At 38.1% G+C, this 21274-nt stretch overlaps 1 protein-coding gene across 1 annotated transcript in view; it reads left to right on the forward strand.

The window, feature by feature from the left end:
• The window catches only part of CIB2 (calcium and integrin binding family member 2), a 44889-nt gene that overhangs the window by 15532 nt on the left and 8083 nt on the right, over window positions 1-21274 (forward strand). The window contains exon 3 of the mRNA XM_009886720.1: window positions 11326-11437. Coding sequence (XP_009885022.1) covers window positions 11326-11437 — 112 coding nt within the window. The remainder of the gene's footprint in view (window positions 1-11325; window positions 11438-21274) is intronic.

Here is a 21274-nt window from a genome sequence, read left to right on the forward strand (position 1 = left end):
AATTTATGTGTTTAAGGTGAAGAATTAAACACAGAATAATGACAATGGATCTAGGAAAAAAATTAAGTAAGTTAGACTGCAGCAGAGGCAAGGATGCCTGGTGAAAGAAAAAAATAGAAATCATAGATCATTATCGGTGTTTGCTAGCTATGTATCACCAGAAAAACTAAATGCAGTCTTAAGTCTTTGTTAAAGATGGTTAATTCTGAGAAGCGCTTAACACAACTAACAGGATTCACTCATAGGCCCAGGGCAAGAATATGTTAAAGAATGTTGGGTAATATAGACGTATTTATATTATCACTGACTCAAAACATCATCTAAAATACTTGTAGGACAGCTGACAAATTTTTAGAGTTGTTACTGATTTTGTTGGTAGGTATGTGTTAGAGCGTTCCCCACTTTTCTTAAGGAGAATGTGGAAATTAGGTGTGTATAACTTCAGGATACAACTTTGGTGTATGGAAAGATGCGACAGCACACTGGTAGACCATCGGTTCATACGTGCCTAGAACCTAATACGTGCTCAGAGGCAGCCCCTGTGCATTTGTTCAAAGCAAATCTCTTCCTTTGAGTGGCTGCTCTTGTGGCTAAGAGAAAAGAAACAGATACAACATATCTTTATTTTGGTAAAGCTTTTTATGTATTCCTGTATGTGTTAGTCCTTTTCTACCTATAAAGTGCGCAAGCCTCTTGGCTAAGGTACTATTGAATATGCTTAGAAAATTTGTAAGAACGGTAAGAAACATTGAGGTGAAGAGGGTTGCGGGCACAATGAAGATCAAGATTAGCTTTTTCAACAGTGCTCAATATATTAGAGAAATTATTAGATTCAAAATCAGCAAGGGGAAATTCACACAGTCACATAGTAAGAACTGAGAAAAATTTTCAAGCGCAGAATGCAATGTACCAGAAAAAATGGGGCAGGAGTTAGTTCATCTAAGCAAAACAAACGTAATTTTAACAAACAAACAAACCCCACACCACCACCCCTGCCCCCCAATGCTCTTGCTACAAAGGGAAATGTAGCTCTAGGTTGCGTTAATCTCAGCATTGTATAGAAAATGGGAGAATTCCATTCCAGTCAGCATTGTTGGGACCTCAGTAGGAATAGATTATCCAGTTTTGGGCATCACCATTCAAAAAAGATTTGTTGTACTGGAAAACATCCAGTAGAGAGAAACAAGAATAAGAGGGAAAAATGACATATGAAGAAAGGTTGGAAAAACACTGTATTCGTAGCATGAATCTGTTCATATAACGTGCCTCTGTTGTGACTGTAAATGGGAACAAACAGTTGCATTGTCTCTTATAAGGCAGTATTACGCTTACTCAGTTTTGTAAATCTGATTTTCTAGCAGACAAGCTTTTACTCCAGTAATAATGCTTATCTGCCAGCCAGCCCATCTGTTTCTATTTCTCCCTGTAGACTAGTACAATTTGGCAAATACCCAAGCATTCAAACACAGGTGTTCTTGGATTGTCTGTCCTAGCCAAAGAGCATAAAATCTGTAAAATAAAGTTGTGGAGCTTGAGACTGACTTTAACTTGCTAGACAACTGCTGGGGGAAGATGGCACTAAATTACCAAGCTGGGCACCATCTGGACAGTCAACAAATCTTTGAACCTTTTTGTAGAAGCAAATCAGTAATTCTGTTGCGTTCTCTTCTCTGCCTGTTTCTTGGCATGTTTTTGATGGGTGAAAGGTGAGGTGCAGAGAAGCCCTTCTAGCCAATCCAGCTATACGCTGGATTTTAAATCTGAAATGGCCTCAGAGTTAAGTTGGGGAGATAAGCAGTGGTTTCCTCCAAGTGTCTGGAAAGCCTTCCTTATAAGGGAGAAAATGCAGCAAACTGCTTGACATGCATCTCCCTGTGGAACAAATTGGTATGCAGATGGAGGGAGTGGTTAGAATACAGCTCCTGTTTTTCTAACGCATCCCATCTTTCAAAATGTTTGGGGTTTGTATGCAGAAAGGGGAAATTCCCATATTGTCAGCTTTTGGGGGGAAAAAAGGCTGGGCTGCTAAGAGAATAAACTTGGGGGAACTCTATACCGTTGGGAATCTTCCTGAATTTTATGCAAGAAACTACATACAGGAAGAATGTATATCCTGAAGCTGCTATTGATCTTCTTGTTAATTATTTTTCTATTCTTGTTAATAAAGTTTCTGTATCCTCTATGAATGAAAAAAACAACAACAACAAAAAAGACTTCTAGACAATTCCTGCATCTCCTCTACTATGGTAGTAATAAAGCTTTCCTTTATTATATTTTAGTCAGGTTGCACCTGTTTTGCTAGGCTTAGGCAAGGACAAAATCATTCTCACTGTTGATCTGTATAGAATCTGACGTACTGGTGTACTGTGTCCAGTTCTGGGCTCCCCAGTACAGAAGAGATATAGAGCTGCTGGAGAGAGTCTGGCAAAGGGTCACTAAGATGGGTAAAGGACAGGAGAATCTCTCATATGAGGAAAGGCTGAGAGAGCAGGGATCTGGAGGGTCCAAAGAAGACGGAGCCCAGTGACAGGACAAGGGCAATGGGTACAAATGAAACACAGGAGGTTCTCAACCTCAATCATTCTGTTGTACTTTAAATCACCAGCGGAAAAGAGGGCTGTGAACAGGCTTTTCAGTGGTGCTTCATGGAAGGAAAAATACTATAAGCTGTTTTTATCTATACTTAGTATGCATCCTGTAGTTCTGTGGGCAGCAGAGTTACGTGTATTGGAAGACAAAGCCTTCCTAAGTACGACTAGAGCTTTTAGAATAAATGTATTACTCTAAATTATCTGCCAAAAACATTTCTCGTGCAGCATTTATTTTTATTTTTTAATTTTACTGCAGATGGTTTATTGATTTAGTATTATCTTGAATTGATTTGTGCTGCTTCATTTTGCATTGCAGAGATGAAAGAACACTTAACATGTTAACTAAAAGCTGGTAGAAGGCTCATCTAGCCACTTTTTGTCTTCCTCTTATGCTGCCTTTTTATAAATCTGATTTCTGTGTCCACTTATTGTATTTTATTGACATAATGAAAATAACTTCAACTGGAAAGCATAGAAGGGACAAGGCATATCAGTAACAGAAACGTAACAAAATTCCTTCACCTTTCAACTCTTCCTGCTTGCATCTCTCACTATTCTTTGTTTATTATCCTTTTGTCAAAGCGTGGCTATTTAGTGAGTTGTGGTTCCAGTTTCTATCTGACGTTCCTGGCTGGTGCCTTCAGATGTGGCACCAAGTCTCCTACCTTTTTGATTTCAGCTTCATATGGTAGACCCCTTTCTCTAATAGACTGTTCTAAACTCTTGCAATCCTTGGAGGCAGTAATTCACTGAGGAATTGCTGCAGCACAGAGATTTATGCCTTAGTTACTATGTGCAACATTTAACTGTCGTTGCACAAGCAGTTCATGAATGTATGGCGTAAATCTGAGACCTGAAAGTACTTTCCTTCTTTGTTGCAGGCAGGCCTGAAGGCCCTTCCTTAGTTTCTCAGCCCTGGATTGAAGAAGCTCCTTCTCCTTGAGCTATAGCAACTTTTTCTCTGTGTTAGCAACTTTTTCTCTGTGTGTGGCAGACTTATGGATGTAGGCCTGTCTGGACCAGTTCCCCAGCTCTCCAGTCACATGTTTGTCCTCTGCAATAGTAGCACTATATGACAAGAGAGTATGTGCACCTCAACAATTTGTAGGGGGTTACAGCCTCTGTAGCATCAGTTGTAAGTCAGTTCCCATCAGTGGCTTTGAATCAACACGCTGCGTTCTTTCCTGCAGTCTGTGTGATCCCATCTTGAACGCTGTTGCTTCTTTTGCTTCCAGCCATCTATGTCTCCAGGGGCTCAGAGGGGCTGATTGCTCAGATCTGTCCATTTCCAGGACTATGGATAGACTGGTTGGTGCTCCTGCTGGTCTCTAGAGTGGTGAATTCTTCTCTGCATGTTACAAGAAGTCCTTCTCCAGCTGTTCTGTTCAACTCTGGCATCTGGACAACAGCCTATAGCTTTCATTGTGGCCAATAACTGAAAGTGCAACTGTGCAACAACGGAGTGCTTCTCTGGACCTGCTGCTGACATGGTTAGAGTGCTTCCTTCTCTGGACCTGCTGCTGACATGGTTAATTCTATTCTGTACGGTCAGTCTTTGGTCAGGTCGTGCCACAGCTCCTTGTGGGACTGTCCATCAGCACTCACTTCTTTGCTTCATTGTTCCAGTTAAGCCATTTTGCTATCTATTTTCTGTGAATACGCAGAGCAATCTAGAATTTACTCTTTGAGATGGCCTTGATTGTAATGTTCAAGTCTTTGAATGCATTCCTGTTATTTAGGAATAAATAGGCTAGGTATTGCTCAATAAAAATGTTTTACCTTTACAACAAATCAAGTGACTGGTACTATGAAGGCAGGACCAGAGTTGGTGAGATGTTTATCAGGTTCTAAAGGCCACTTTAAAGCCTCTACTTATTTCTCATCAATGAGTCATTACAACTTTTTATCTTTTGTTTTCAGTACTCCTTTATCGTGGAGTTCTTATTACAAAGGCAGCACAGCCACTACATTTACAGTATTGTCACTACATTTAATGGTGGTGATTTATGTATATCAAGCCATGGAAGACCTTCTCTGTGACCTATCTGGTGACCTTGGGTACAACCTGACTTTCTCTCAAATCTCAATAGCAAATTAAAACAATCGCTGCAGGGTGAAAGCTTGGAAATCTTTTTTCAGGTCTACACAGGTACAGCTGGAGTCTCTGTTACGAGTTTGGAGACATCCCAGTCAAGCCATGTCCAGCAAATACCCACAAAGCGTCACCCTTGCTGACCCAGGCTGTTACACCCTTGAGAAGTAGGGACAGACTCTGACCCACCTTTTTTACCATGTAAAATACTCATAAATGGTAGAATGAAAGTTAGCATAAACAAGAAATGGGCTGTGGAGGCAATACTATGTTGGGCTTTGGGTTTTTTTTCTGAACACAGCTTTTTTGGTTTTCACTTGTTGATGGGCAGCTGAGTTGATTTATCTCTGAAGGCAGCAGAAGTTTTTAAGTCTTATTCTGCCCTTATTTAATTGATTAATTCAATAGAAATAGTATACTCCCATTTACTTGCACAGGCAGTACTGCTGTTGCAACTGCATCGATTACCTCAAGGAGCTGTCTGTGAAAACTTTTGTATTTTCAAGCACCTCAGTTCCCTGAACCTCACTGCAGTTTCTTCAGAGTTAGTGATTATGCAAAAGAGGTGAGTGGTGGACTTGACATTTCTGCAAGGGCAGATCAGCACTTTGGGTTTAGACTGGATTAAACTGATACAGAATCACAACCTTAATCCTTGGATATAGTACATTAAGCTTAAACATATAGCAAAATCTGTAGGGACAGGGCATCATCAGTAAATTAAATTTCTCATTAAATTTGCCACTACTTTTCCTCCCACTCTCATCTGTGGGATGGAAGAAACTCGTAAACGCTGCCAGCTCTTCCTCTCCTTCTTCCATACAGAGTAAATAAAGCATCCCAGCAGCAAAGAGAGCACATCCAGAAAAGGGAAAATGCTTCTGCATGCATCCAGAAGAATTTTTTGAAACAAATATCACTACAGGATCTGTAGTCACTGCTGCAAAGACAGTGAGGATGGTTGCAGGTCCTGCGCTTCTGAATATACATAATGGTCTGTATACGGCGATGGCAGCCTTTCCAAATCTATATGGGTTCAAGTAGCACTGCAAAACTTTGTTGCTCCCCTGACAAGACATAAATGTTTCTGTGACTAAGATAGCTAAAGCAGCTTTAGGTTATTTTCAGATATGCGTCTTGTTGAGGGGTGTGCTGAGTAAAAGGACAAAAAGCTTTTCCTCTAGGTCACAACTGCTCCTGATGCGTTCAAGTCATCTGAAGTGCCTTCTGCTTCTATAAGAACAGGAGAAATATGAGAGCCTTTACCACGAGGTTTGTTGGTTTTCTGCTTACAGTTAGTGATTACTTATGGAGAGATGTTTCAGAACAGTCAGTAGTCTGTACAGTGCCCATCAGTGCAGCGTTTGGGAGATGATTACTGAGTCTGACTCACATTTTTTGTCATAGTACTTGGTCCAAGTATGGCAGTGGTATGACAAATTGATTTGGTGATGTATAAAGTCATAAAGGATGCATAAAGGCAGGAGGATTGTGGGCGTAAATAACCCTTATCTCTACTGGTCTTTACATTGCATTATAGAATAGTTAATCAGAAATGCATCCAGTTTCCTTGCCAAAAAGTAAATACTCACCCAGTGTAATATAGGTTACTCAACTCAACAGAAGTGTTGCTGAAACTCATGCAAAAGGGACTGTTTTCACTGTGAGATGTGGCTTTCTCAGAATCCTGTAAGAGGCTGAGACCTGTTGCTTTTCTACCCGTTTTCTACAAAACCTGGTCATTTGAGAGACTGGCAATCCAGTGCTTAGTTTGTCATAAACCAGTGCGTGGTGTCCCTGAAGAACTTTCCAGCATAAGTAACTTCCTGTGGCAAAAGGTATTATGTTTTTTGTTGCTCAGTTGACTGGGTTTTTTGTTTGTATGTTTTATTGAAAAGGATAATGGAGCTTCTGCAACATCCTGTGTGTTGGTTTTGGAACGTAAGCTAGAGAAATCTTATGGTTCTTTTCATTGTGATATCAGCTATTCATGCCATATAATAAGGCTCTGACAAATAGAGTTGTAGGATCTTTGCAGATAAAAGCGTGTGAAAGACGATTTTATTGCTGTAATTTAGTTTGCGGGAGTTGGATCACAGCCACTTCCTACAGACTCATTTGGATGCTTTAGTGTGAAATCCACTCAGGTGGAAAGCTCTTATACCTGCAGATCTTTGAGTGGTTTGGTGAATTAATGGAAGAGTTAGCGGGAGGAGAACAGGATATCAAATCTACTGTTAATTGCTTGCACATTTCTGGGTCCAGCATTGGCCTTCCAGCTAATTCTAGCATAGTCCTGCTGAGCCCGAGGCAGCGTGCTGGAAGGCTGTCCAGTTACTAGTGCCTGGAAACTCCTTTCTGCTCATCTTCAGAGATAAAAAAAAAGACTTAACTTCAAATGGATGTACTGGAAACATGCTATCGTAACAGATTTCTGTAAAAATAAATATTGTCTGCGTTGTGGATGTTTCTGAATAAAACACAGGCGTAGAAACTGCATGGATTAACATGTATAGCTAGCAACATACGTATGTTAGACTGAAGTTGTTTGACAGGGGGAGTTGTCTTCTTGCTTTGGTTGTTTTTCCCCACCTCCCATCCCTGGGCATGCCTTTCACTTTCTGATTCTAAAAACTGAGTTCTGTCAGCAGATGTGTTGTTCGACTCAATGCTTCTGCTGTAACTCCTTGCAGAAAGGAAAGAGGAATTAGTTGCATTATAATCTGTGGCAGCAAACTAAAGGAATGTGTTTTTATTGTGTCATTTGGTGACGTTTTTAGCTAAAACGCATTCCCTTCAGAGGCATGCTGTGGATATTTTCTTAGAGGTGCTTTCTGAAATTAGTGTATTTACATTGTATGGAGGTGTAAATGTGCTAGGGTAGTATCTTTTTTTTTTTTTTTTTTTGAAGGAATTGCGAGAACTCAATGTCTGAAGCAGTAGGAAAAGCACAAGAGAGAATGCATCAGTCTTGGGTAATTGTACTTACCACGGTGCCGTCAGGTGGACACATATTCTTTACAGTTTATGTAGGTGCCTTGTCCATAGTAAAATAGGAATGCTTTTGTTGGCCTTGCACTGGAAGACACAGATTAGTTGATAGCTGTGGGATGAGAAAGGCAGTTTTAAGATCTAATACAAAGCCTAACTGCTCTGCTAAGTGCTTTGCAGTTAACAACACTATATCTTCCAGTTGAAAACCGGATCCTTCTTTCAGCTCCTGAAGAGCTTGGATTAATTTCAGTATAAATAGGTTGTGTTATTTTCTGTGGACAAGATGGTGGATTCAGTCAGCAAGAAATTATGGGTTTACTCTGCACTGGTATTGCATGCTATAAAGAAACTAAATCTTTGTCCTGAGAAACGGAATATCAGCAAGCAGCTGGTAAGAGCTGTGGCTGTGCCCTCTCTTTGATCTCCCTCCCTCTAAGCCTCCATCGTTGAAATAAGATTGTTGCTTCACAGCAAATGGCATCAGGGGCACCGCATTGCAACCTGTCAGGTGCCTTACAAGGGTATTTCTTATGTTAGAATAATACTGCTCGCTCTGTACGTATCGTTTCCAAATTTCTTATTTCATTTGGTGAGCATCATAAGAAGCTTGAGTATTTCTACCAAAACACTACTGAGTACCAGATCACTGTGAGTCACAGAGGTGGCGATAAAGTGCTGCTTTAAGTACCTGTAATAGGTACCTTTTTTTTTTTTGTCACCTGAGTATTCAGTCTCTATTGTAGTACTGTGTTATACTCAGTACTAAAGTAACTTTAAATTCACACTGTTGTGGCTGCTTCTTCTGTTACCATGAATGGATGTTTGTTTATTCTTGTGATTTGATTGTATTTCAGTAACATACTTTACCACAACATTTTTAGACTTCTGTCATACATTTGTTCCCAATAGAAATAGACCCAGCTTTTTTTTTTTCCACAAACAAGAGGTTTGTCAAACTAAGAGAAATTCCATACCTTGCATTTCGGATTAATATAACAAGCTTAGTCAACTATGACACACAGGTCACTTTGTTCCAATCCCTTCTGTGTCTTCCACTTTGTTCCAATCCCTTCTGTGTCTTCTGAAAAGCGTTATGGAGAACTCCTTTAAGATGCCCAGGTCAGTGTCTGTATTCATAGTCCTGTTGGAGGAGACAGAGCAAAGACAGGAAAGTCTAACACTAGAGAAAGTAGAGAAGAAAATCTTGGCAGTAAAAATGAGCAGGCATTCCCAGCTGGTGTGTTTTGAAATGTTGCCCACAATGGGTAAGCTGTTCCAATGATGAATGCTTTATTTTCATGAAGCGTGGAACACCATTTCAGTAGTCTAGCTTAAAAAAAAATTAATAAATTCTTAGACAGGTATTTGATTTGAAAGGTTTGCGTTCCTTCAAGTGCTGTTAAGCTGGTTTTTCTGTTGTATTTAGAGGCATTTCTGTAGCTGCTGTTTACACCAGAGAAATGAGTTGCTGGAGTGGGAAATGGCTATTGCATCTTGAATTACATGGTATTTATGAAATGTCAGGGTGAGCTGTGGTAAGCAGCTGAAACGTGCTTAGATCAGTGGATATTTAATTTCTTGTATGGCACAATATATTGCCCCGCAGTGTAAACACATGGGTTTCCTAAGATCCAGACATAACATGTTTCTATGTTCTATTTCATGTGTTCTTTGTGACACGTCATAATCGGGACCAAAGAGGTGCTGAGAAAAAAGATGCCTGTAGATTATTCTAGCTTTTGAAATTCATCACCCGCATTAATCTGAATAGCTCAGTTGCTTGCGGGGCTGACTGAGGGGTTGCTGAGGCTAAAGCTGGGAAGATGAAGGGATTGGTGCGGCATTACTTTCAGTATTACTGGTTTATGTTCTGCTGTTTAAAAAATGTTAATCTCTATTTGTAACCGTTAGTATACCTAGTGAGCAGCCAGGATTTTTTTGTTGTTAAAAAGAAAATAAGTCCCAAAATAATAAATATAGCTTTTTAATATAGACGAATAGTACATGTGACCTAAAGAGAATACTCTGTGTTAGTACATAAGAGATGGCAAAATGACCACTTTCTGCCATAAGCAGTTTATGAATTAGGTGTAAGCAAATTAATTCATAATAAATTAATAATATTAATTCATAATAAAAAATATATTTTTATCATACGTTTTCTAAGTTTTCTGTAAACAACTACCTAAGCTTCTTTCCTATTGTTTTTACACATGGCATTTCACAGAGGACTGGCAGGTCATATATTCATGCTAAATATATTGTTCTCTGACTGATCTTTGAGCACTAGGTTACCGGTGTTGTCTCTCCAACCTTTTTATGCTGTTATTTGACAGTCTTGGATTCTAGATACTTATCTGCTAGAATAAGATATCACTAGAATCAGTAAAATCAGAAAATCAGTAGAATTAATCTCTCTAACATATAAATTCCTTCTATCTGGGTAGTATTTTATATACCAATTTCTGTCTGTAGCTTGTTTGAGAGCTCAAAATTTGAAATCCATTGGTGAGGTTGAATTGGATACCCATTTTACTTGAAATGTTTCTATTCCTAGTTTGAGTGAGCATCCCAGTGGGAATAAATGTGCTAAGATAGTTTTAAAACTTGCATCCTGCTTAATTTGATGTTTTCTTTACACATGGCTGTTTTCTCTTGGCTTTGGGGCTATGCTTTTGAACTCATTAACTGGAATATTTGGAGACAGCAAATAAAGGGTGGGATTAATGCTTGTTAAGTTAATTCAATTAACAATTGGAAGTAATATCATAGAAACACTTGTGCAGTCTTTGCCCAGGCTGTGTGTGAGACTGAGACAGTTTTTATCATTTCCTGGCATTCAGCTTCTAAATCTTTAGAAACATTGATGTGTTTCAGGGCCCTGGACTCTTTCTTTCCCAGCTCCCTTACCAAAACTATAACATAATACTCTTAGCCCAATAAACAAGCTTTAGAGAGTGAAACTAGGTTTATGAATGTTTGACTTGCGTCTCAGCACTTGTTTATTGCTTTTAAAATATACTAGTTTGATGAATAAGCTGGGCCAAGAATGAAACAAAACTATGTGAAATGGAATGAAGTGGAAATGGTCTGTGTGCTGGTGTCAGCCAGTGCTAGAATTGTAAGACTAAATCTGCTCTGTTAGTGAGGCACAGATAGGAAGAGGGCTTTTTGAATTCAGAGGTAAGGTCTCCCAAGGATACCGTTGTCTATAGCACCATAGTTGCATATTGTTTGGCTTTTAAATTCTTTGAGCTGTTAAATAACAACTTTTTCTTGCGTAATGCAGATCAACCAATAATCTGCACTGAGATGTGATCCCTGGATTATACTCACAGTGTTAGTACATTGGTCCAGGCCTACTTCTTCTGTGCATGTACCTGTACGGCGCTTAAATTTTATATACAGGTAGTGTGAAACACTCCTTAGTTAACACACCTCAAGTTACGCATGGCTGTTAGTAGCAGTTATGCTGGATACTGCATCAAAGCCCTCTTTTTTTGAAAAAGATGGGAATTTGGTGGGCTCAGACTTGTGCATTAAAAATAATAATTAGAGCTGCAAGACAAATTTGTGTCTGATTACTGTATGAACGGAATTGGTTATTCAAAATTGGTTATTGGCTGTTTTTTTTCTGCTTGTTTACAGGTTGCATGGCCGATACCATGAAATGGCACCAAACGTTGTGCCCATGGACTATACAAGGGACCCAGATGTTAAACTACCTATGCAGCTTATAATAAACATGCCTGAGCTAAAGGTATCACTTCTGACTGCTTACAAATTGTGTCTTCTTAAGTTATGTGGCTCATCTGCCAGACGTTTTGCCAAGTGAGTTTGATATCCTGAAGCAATGTGGCATGCCGAGGTCTCCCCTTCCTCTTACTGTTCAAGGGAACTGTTCCAGCCTCAGAAACTGGAAAATATTTAGGTGGATGTCTTTCTTGCAGAGATGGTTGGGATAGATGTTAAAGGAAATGAGTAGGAAATAAAATTAAAATTAGCAATCTTTGTATATATCAATCCCTTAGAAGCCAGTGAGAACTCTGTGTGAAGTACTGGTTAGACAGCAGATGTTCTTATTTCAGTGCATTGATAGGAGATTTGCCAGGGGTGTGCAGAACATTGTTGATCAAAAGTAAAGATTTTCCCTTTTTCTCTCAGCTGTGAGAGCACAGTAAATATTACTTTTCTTAATTATCAGCAGTTTTCGTTTTTCGTGGAGTCATTACATGATAGGAAGTGGAGAGACAGTCCATGTAACTACAAGTGAGAGAAGCAGTAGGCATAAAGCAATCAGTGCAAAAAACTGAGACAGTATTTGTTTTTATTATTTTATCAGTTCAACAATTGAATATGGTTTTAACAGGACAAATGGATTTTTAGCATTTTTTTTTAAGTTCATTGAATTATGTTGTATTTGTTCTCATGGTCTATTTTTCTTTTTCACGTATGCAAATTAGTTGACATCTTTAAATTACTGTCTTGTAGAAACAGCTGTACGTTCACTATGATAGTTGCATTGAGTATTATTAAGCTTTTATGAGCAATGTCATAAAAAACTTGTAAGTGATGGCCTTCCACTTCATGTTAATGATTTAGAAATTCTTCCTTAATGTTGTAAAATAATGAATATTGGAGAAAGAGTGCAAGCGTAAGCAGTGCTTTAGAAATTCAGTAGGGGAGGAGGTTAACTCATCATAAAGTGAAAGATACTTGAATTGGATTTCAAATTGAAGTTCACAGAACTCCTTCTTCCTTTAGTGCCACACTTACTGCATGTTTGATTCTGGGACAGTACCATTTATTGAACAAGAAGCACATTTCACTCTAAAGAAAGTTTGTTAAAAAGTGTTTGACCAGCATTTCACATAATGAAAACATTGGAGAATAAACACACAACCATTTAATTCAATAGAAGACCTTTGAAAAATTGTCATCCTTCAGTTATGACGGTGATTTACCAGATACCTATGCACAGCTTAGAAATTTGGGTTTCTGAAGAAAATAAAAAACAATTTAGGATTCTTTTTCACACTCAGCATGCGATTCTTCAGCAAAATCCTAGTATATGTTTATACTCTCTAATGATGAGTTGGCCCTGTAATGCAGTAGATGAATATGATGTAGCTAGCTTTAATTCCAAAATTACACATAAAAAATAAAGAAATTATAATTTTGAAATTTTATAAAAAAAAAAAAATGCAAGGAAAACTTTAGACATCATTAATTCTATCATAAAAGCCATAAATGCCGCTGTCATCAACACAGCACATCTACTTTGAGTATTTAAACATATTAATAGTTGAGGATTTTGGTAGGGCTGTTTTGCTAATGACCTTCCTTAACAATATTGCATAGTATAGGAATAAGATTAGTATGTATCTCACTATTGTTTAAATAGTCACAGAATTGAAACCTGTGATGTGGTATGAGTTGTTCCTAGAACTCACAAAATGGTTCTTTCATCAGCTAGTGGAAAGCTGTTCAGCCTTTTAGCTCCTAAAGCTGCATAACCCAACCCTAATTAGAATCCAGCTCCAGGTTAGTTTCTTGTCAGCTGTGTGCCATGTTCCAAGTATGTGTCTTGACTGCCCTGGGTATAAGTGTAATTCCCTCCTCTGCAGCTTGCAAAGTTGACCTTCCTAGCTCAAATAAAATGAATGAGGTTTAATAAATCATGCAGGTACCGTAGTTTAAAAAGAAAATTCATCTCATCTTTGCCCAGCGTGTTACACAGTGTAAAGTAGGAACAGGATACAAAAGTACTGTAATTCAAGGTTTGTTTATAGATGAACTTTTAGTATCAGCAGCATTCTAGAAAACTGTATTTTTCAACAATATTATGTGTTTAAATGTATTGAAATGACTATGAAAGAGCCTAAATTAGGTGCCTGTATACTTAAACAAGAAAAAAGTGCATCTAGAGAAATATTAAAGGAACTTTAAAATAGGGCATATCTTGCTGAAAATTTCTTTTCGGTTCATTCAATTGCAAAGAATATCTTATTGTATGTCAACCATTCAAATATAAATATTTCACATAAGTTTTGTATAATACAAATGTTTGTATTGTTTTTTCTTATTACACAAATAAGGAAATTGGGCAATAGGCAAAATTAACAATACTTTGCAAAAATGTCCTGTATTTTGCTTACCTCAGATTGAGTCCAATTTGGAGAAAGCAACAAAGATTTCAAACTTGATTATCTAAAATTAGATTTAAGACATAATTAGGCATAAAAATCAGTAGCCTGTGAGAAGCTGCTAGCGCAAGCAGACCTAATTAGGCACTTAGGCTGTATTCTGAAGTATAGTGTTAAATTACTCAATGGAGCTAAAGGTCGAGAAGTGGAACGCTTGCTCTAGGTCTTCCTTGTCCTACCTACAAGATCATGGGATCAGATGAATGACACCAACAGGTGACTAGAGAACAATTCTGTACTACTTTTCACAAGGACAAGGAAGTATTGTATGGAATTACAGACAGTTGACATAACGTGTGACTATATCGAGGAACTCATTGCCACAAGACAGCATTAGTCTTCAAAAATTATTTAAGTGCTTTTATAGAGCAGAATTCCACAGATTGCTATTAAGTTTTATAATTTGGATATTATATCCAACTCAGAAGTCCCTGAAATTCTCATTGCATTAATCTCAGAATACACTATGAGAAGGATCACTCCATACATCTTCTTTTTTTAAATTCTTGCCTTATCTGCTACTGGTTCTGGTTATTAGGCTGATGGGCCAATGGACTGATGACTATGACAGTTCCCATGTTATACTTTTTTCCCCCTTAGAAGCAATCCCTAGATCCATCGGATTTATTCTTAATGCCCCAGTGAGATTTGTCTGAGATGATTTAATTAAAGGACCTGCTCTTAGCGGTTACCTGGAGCCAGTCATTTGAAGTTCAGTGGCTAGTACAAAAGGAAGATTATTCATCTTGAAATAGGAATATTTGCCTAACTTACTGAAGTGCTGTCATGTTAGATGGACAGCTGTATATAAAAATGCAAATTAGTGTTGTACAGAATACGATACAAAAAAAATTAATAATTCTTACCTACGTGAATATAAATTAAACTAATTATCTTTTTTTTTAGTAGCTGGCAGGATGAAATAGCATGAGCTTCACAAAGTCTACATACATTGGAGCATCTTGAAGTGTTCTGATAGTTTTCAACCATTTGCTATTTTTGCTTATGCAAAAAATATTGAATTCCTATCTTTGTGATAAAGTGTATCATCCTTAAGGGGTTTTGATTCGTTCATCCCTTACTGCAAGTAGGTTTATATCTCTCTAACATGTCTTCAACTCATTCATCACTGCAGTGTCTTAAGTGCTTGTACTGGCACATCTGGTATGGACAATCAGTATTCCTTAAGTTTTATCTTGTTATCTCTAGGACCTTGATAGTGCAATATGAAATTCTTTGGCTCAGTTATGTGACTCTGAAGAATTTACCTGCCAGATGGCTGAGAGTTGCTTCATGAAAAATCAAGGCTAAGTTCAGAAAAGAAAGTGAGAAATTATAATCAAACACATCCTTTTTGGCTTCAGTGATACAGGGTTGAACACTTAAGCAACAGCTCATTCTATGAAAACCTTAGAGATGGGAGACTACTATATTTACAGGACAGCCTGATACTTAAGCTGAGATATAAACCAGAAATTTTATATTGGCCATGATTAGATTTTGAGATACAGGAACACATCTTGCTACCTGAGTGAACTTAGGTGGTAATGATAATAGACTTCCTAATAGACTTCCGTAAGTAAAGTGGATCATAATCTATCTTCTTGCACCACATCAAATCTGTGAGGCTTTCTGACCCTGCTTCTAAAGGTGTTTCCAGGGTAATGGAACTTGATTTTATGAAAACAGCAGGACAAAATTCAGTGTCAAATTTTATCATAATTCTCTCCCAAGTCTCATAAGGCTGTGGAAATATTAGAAATATTGCTGTCAAACCACTCATGTAATTTCATTCATTTTAGTTATTATATTTTTTATTTATTTTTTCTAGCAGTTCATAGAGAAAATGCTTTCAATAGCTAGTGAGCCTGTTTCCAGTAAAGTATCAGTTAGAGTAGGCTAGATCTTCCTCCATAACTCTTTCAAAACATTGATGCTGTAAGATGTTAAAATGCCACCTAGGAGCTCAGTTATAAACCAGGGTCAATCTTGGTCTTGGAGCATTTTGCAGTTTCCTGTGGGGATGGGGAGAGACTCTTCCCCCTAGAGTTCATTTTCCAAGCAATCTAGGTAGTAAGTCCAGCTCATGTACTAAGAAAAAAATATCTTTAACCTTTGCAACTTGACCAGACTGCTAAATAAATTGTTACAGTGTTTTCTTTCTTCAGTAAATTTTCATCAAGGTGAAGACAAAGCCAACATTTAAATCTTAAAATAGAAATAAATGAACTAAATGTCTATTGAATTTTAATAAAATTAGTGATCATTTCAATGCACCTGGCTTTTTTCATATACACATTACATTTCTAGTTACTGGCAATGTTGAGCTCAATACCACTGCAGATTCTGACAAATGGATACAATCAGTAATGCACTTTTCTAAATTAGATTCTGCTACTATAAAGAAAGATCTTTATCTCACGCATTAGTGTTTTGAGCCAGGATTTTTGTGTTTCAAAGAGAAAGAAATGCTGATGGTCACTCACTTTAATTGGTAATCAATTATTCACTAACTCACAATTCTTAAAGTTGAAAGTCAGGACAAGAAATAAATAAATAAAGAAGGGGCAGATACTTTAAGTTGATTAGGTCTACCATTACACTGAAGTTACCAGAGCTAGTTTACTCCATCTGTTTCATTACAGTTCCTGTTCTCTAATTTTGTCAATCTTGGTAACACAGGCAGCAGTCTAATAAATTAACTTTAGGGCATATGGGCACCTGTGAGATTGCAGCAATTAATATTGCAAAATTGTAGCAATGATATGGGCTGTTCAGTATGAGACTACATAGAAAGCAAAAGTGATTTTATTTCAAAACAAAACTGATTCCACTCACATTATCTGTGTCATTTCCACGGAGCCAGCTGTGGGAAGGTAACCTGATGACCGAGACTGTGTGAGATCTATAGCAGTGGGTGGTGTGACACATACGTCCCTAATTGTCACAATCTTCAAATTGTCTCTGGTTATTGCGGTGTAGAGCAATCCTTCTGTCAGGAGTTGGTCATAAAAGGGCTGCCTGGAGGGGAACCTTTTTTGTTTCATTCACTTTACAGTCTGTTGCTTTCTTTTTTTGGCTCACACAGTAACTTCATTGATCCTCGCAGGCCTTGACATTAGCTGCAGTGGCGAGTAAGGTAGTTCATAAATCCTCACACTGCTGAAAGAGAATGACCAGCAGACACGGGGATCGGTCAGGAGAGAGAAAGGACACGCAGGGAAAAGTCAATCGATCACGTGTTTCAGAATCAATGTTAGCACCCTGGGTTTTGGTAAGTTTAAACGTGAATGTATGTGAGTTGCTTCAAAATAAAATGAAAACACTTCCTACTGTTTTAAGAGGATGGAATTTTAGAAGTCATTTCAATGAGTCCTCAGTTTCAAAGCTTTCCGTGTAATGGGCAACGACACCTGAGAGAGCAGGTTGATACTCTTCCCAAGCCTCCACCCGTGCTCTGGCCAGTCCTTGCCTGCAGCTCCTCCTAACTGCCTTGTCTCTGCATTGGTAGTTGTTTCTAGTTATGGTGAGATGTTTTACCCCTTTCAGACGGCTCTTCTTGCTTCTTTGAAGCGCCTTTTTAATTGTGTGTCTCAATCAACTGTATGCCCTCCAAGTGTAGTAAGTGAGGACCATTTTCTCTCCATTGAACTTCAAATCTGTACCTGTGTGCTGGTCTTTACCAGTATTGCCTGCAGTTTCCTGTTATAGGTAGCGAATCAATTTTTGTTAAAATGCCTTATATTCCCGTGATATCCTATCATGTTCTGTAATATTTAACCAATTCCATACGCAGGCAGAATCTTTGGTTATTTGGCTGTTGTGACCATAGTGCAGCCTTCAGTAAAGAGGTAAGCCCCATTGCTGAGCTGTCTTATAATTCTGCTTTCCGACAGAATGACATGATCAGTTTTTGAAAATGTAAACATATCAGTTTAGCTGTATCTCAGCCTTGGTTTGTGCAGGGGTTTCTTAGTCTGTACCCTGTAGGGACTGCAGAGAACTTTGATGACATGAATATAATCATCTACACATGAAAAAAAATTTTATTGATTTTGAGGAAGACGAAAAGGAAAAAACAAAACCACAAAACCCAACAAAGACGTGCTTTTATCTTCTCCAGGAACAATTTGTTGTTGCACTTATTATGCTTCCCTTCCAAAGCACCAGTCTCTCCTGTGGCGATCTGGTAATGAACAATTTAGCCATTTTTATATTAAAGTTTGTCTGATAAAAGTTAATTCCTATTTTTTTAGGAATAACTGCTGAAATTTGAGAAAGGTTTGCTTCTGATCAGTTCTCAACAAGTCCTGATTAAAGCATCCAAAGAGGTTCTGGCTTTCTGTAGTCTGCAAATCAGACTGCTTTGTGCATTTAAATATCTTCCCTAACGTCTGTGGGGACTTATGTCCAAATACAAAAGAGAAAATGATCATCGTGTTTCTGTGGATATAAAACTGAGAAGCATTTTGTAATGACCGTCCAGCCTCTCCAGCTTAGTTATCTTGATCTATCTTACAGCTTGACTTGCAACCTCTTACTTCCAAAATGCAGTTACCTTGTGAAAATAGGATTTAGATTAATTTGTCGAGCTGCAAAACAGACAGGGCAAAAGGACAACTCAGTGCTTTCCTGCAGCCTGTGATAGAAACTAGAGGACAGGGGAAAATAACAAGTGACTTGGTAAGATTTAGCTGCACTCTCAGGAATAAACCCTATAATAGTTTCTCAGAAAATTAATGGTTATGTTTTATTGTAGGGTGTTGTAGGTCTGCTGTTGGAACAGATGCTGCGTGACATTCAAAAACGTATAGAAACACAATTATCTGAGCAGGAAAAGTGAGCGTTACAAAGATGGATGGCACACGTAGGAGGATTATCTCAACCCACTACAGGAGCATCTATCTATCTGCAAAACAGCAGAATTTTAGCTGTAACAATTCTTTATTGTTTCTCTCTTGCCTCTCATTTTTATTGTGAGAGGACAGAAAAAGCTTTTTAACAAGACAAGTGTAAGTTTCTAGTTTTAAAAGGATTCTTTTTTAAACAATTAGTGCTGAAGGGAAAACAATCTAGTAAGGAACAGTATGGTTTTCCCCTTTACTCCCTTCCCCCATGGCTTTTCCTTTAAATATGATGGAACCCTAATCTGTGCTCTTTAGAGTAGAGGTAATGAAATTACAGAAAGGATGTGAAAAGTATCTGTGAAGGTAAGCTAATACTTTCCATTGTGTAAACCATAGATATACTGCCTGAAGACACATAATATGAGAAAGTTAAAGGAAAGAAATCAATATGAGGAAAGATTTTATTTTTTTAAAGATCCATTTGGCAAAGAGTTACTTAAGAAGTATGCTTCGGTCCATTTAATTCATTCTTAATTCATCTGTATTTTCAAGATCTCTGATATGTCAAATATATAATTCATCTTATGCAACTGCTATATATGTACTCAGTCACAAAGATCATGCCTAGCGTTTCTAATGCAGAAGGTCCTGGGTTTGATATTCACTGCTGATAGGGATATTTGTGCCTGTGTACTCCCTGCTTGTTACCCAATGCTGCCTCTAAGATGTCAGTTTACAGCTTACCATGACACTTAGTTCTGATGAGGTTTGTTCCAAAGAAAGCAATACAGTATTTTAGAAATAAAAAAGAACATTTTTCTAACATATTTTCTCATCCGCTCTGCTATTTAGCATTCTCTAATATTAAACATTTAACAGGTACACCGATTTTTTTAATGTGCTTTTTAGGAAGAAAGTGGGCCTTTTTCATTTATTTCAGCCCAACTGAATCTTACTTTGGCTTATTAGTAAATTGACAATTTGAAACAATAGAATCGGTTGTTTTCCATGGAGTGTCTATATATATATGCTCATACCACAAACAGGCATATTTCCAAGCACTCAGGTCAGATACTTCAGCTTTAGCAGTACCCACAGATGCACATCTGCTATACCTCCTCTACACATCATGCATGTGATGTGAGTGATCACTACGTATCCTTTTACAACGACTTTCTCCAAGCCATCTGGCTAATTCTGAGGTGTTGTTTTTCATTCTGAGACTCTTGACAGATGTGACGCTGCTGCTTTTTTGAACCTGTTGCCCTTTTATTTTCAGGAGTCTCTCTTTTCTATTCTATTTAATTTATTTTTTATTTTTGTTCGGCCTGCTTTTGTCTTCATCTGAACAGCGAGCTCAGCCTTACCTGTTCAACTCAGAGCACAGTGAGCTCATTAATCTCCTACCCTTTAACATCTGTAGGCGTGCTTCCTATTGTGGAATTACTTCAATTACAGGAGAATTTGAATTTAGTATTGACTACCTTAATGGGCTGTTATTTGAGCCTATGGCTCTGTGGTCCCTACTTCAACTGTCCATTAAAACAGCCTTATTCGTGGCCATTATATCAACCAGAAAGGCTGGAGACATCCTGGCACTTAGTGGTGCTAAAATCTCTGGTCGAGGTTACTTTTTGAATTCTTCATCTTGATTGTCTCGGGGAATTACGCTTCTAGTGTCTCAGATCTCACCCATCCTCAGGAGATTGAAACACACACTTACATGGTTTGTCCTTAGATGAATACTTGCCTTTTGGCAGACTCCAGCTAATTTCTACCACGGAAGTAGTCGTGGAGCACAAACTGCAAGACCCAAAGACATCTCGTTAGATAGCTGATGTATCATGAGTGCTTTGTTATTAAACAGACACCTCCTGATAGAATCAGGTATGCTCTCTGAGGATGTGAACGGCCAGTATAGCTCCTGTGAAAAAGTATCTCAAAGTTCCAGCTGGGATGGCCACTAAAATCTGTTCTTAAATTTGCCAGGTGACATGACTTGCCAAATGTATGTGGGTGTGGTATAGCCTTGATCAGTCCACGCCTTGTACCCAGTACCACTTCTCTGTACCTGCATCCCAGAACTAGACACTGCGAAGGGTCACCCCGTAGTGTGAATCTACACATTCGCCTATCACCAGAAGAAAAAAGGAAGGCTACTTTCCAGGAACTGGATGTTCTTTGGATGTCCCTGGCACAGTCTTACCTTGTGTTCCTCTTAGAGAAATTAAGCTTTTGATGTTATGCTTGTCTTTTAACAAGAATCCTTAAAACTAATTCATTATTTAAAGGTCATAACAAAATGTTAAATGTTATCTCTGTGTGGGTGACAAATTTCATTATGATTCCAAGTTCCCCCGTAACTTCAGTTGAACACCTTAATCTTCAGCTCGTGTTGTAAGCTGCTGCACACCACTTAACAGCTGTTGAGTTTCACTTCAGAGGTGGCTGCATATTAGTGGTACGTAGCCTAATTCTTGTAAGGTACTTTATGTTCCTTTAAGATGAAGGATACTACATACATGTAAAACATCAGTGTGTTCA

The sequence above is a fragment of the Charadrius vociferus genome, unplaced genomic scaffold, assembly GCF_000708025.1.
Source record: "Charadrius vociferus isolate BGI_N301 unplaced genomic scaffold, ASM70802v2 scaffold356, whole genome shotgun sequence".
Lineage (NCBI taxonomy): Eukaryota > Metazoa > Chordata > Aves > Charadriiformes > Charadriidae > Charadrius > Charadrius vociferus.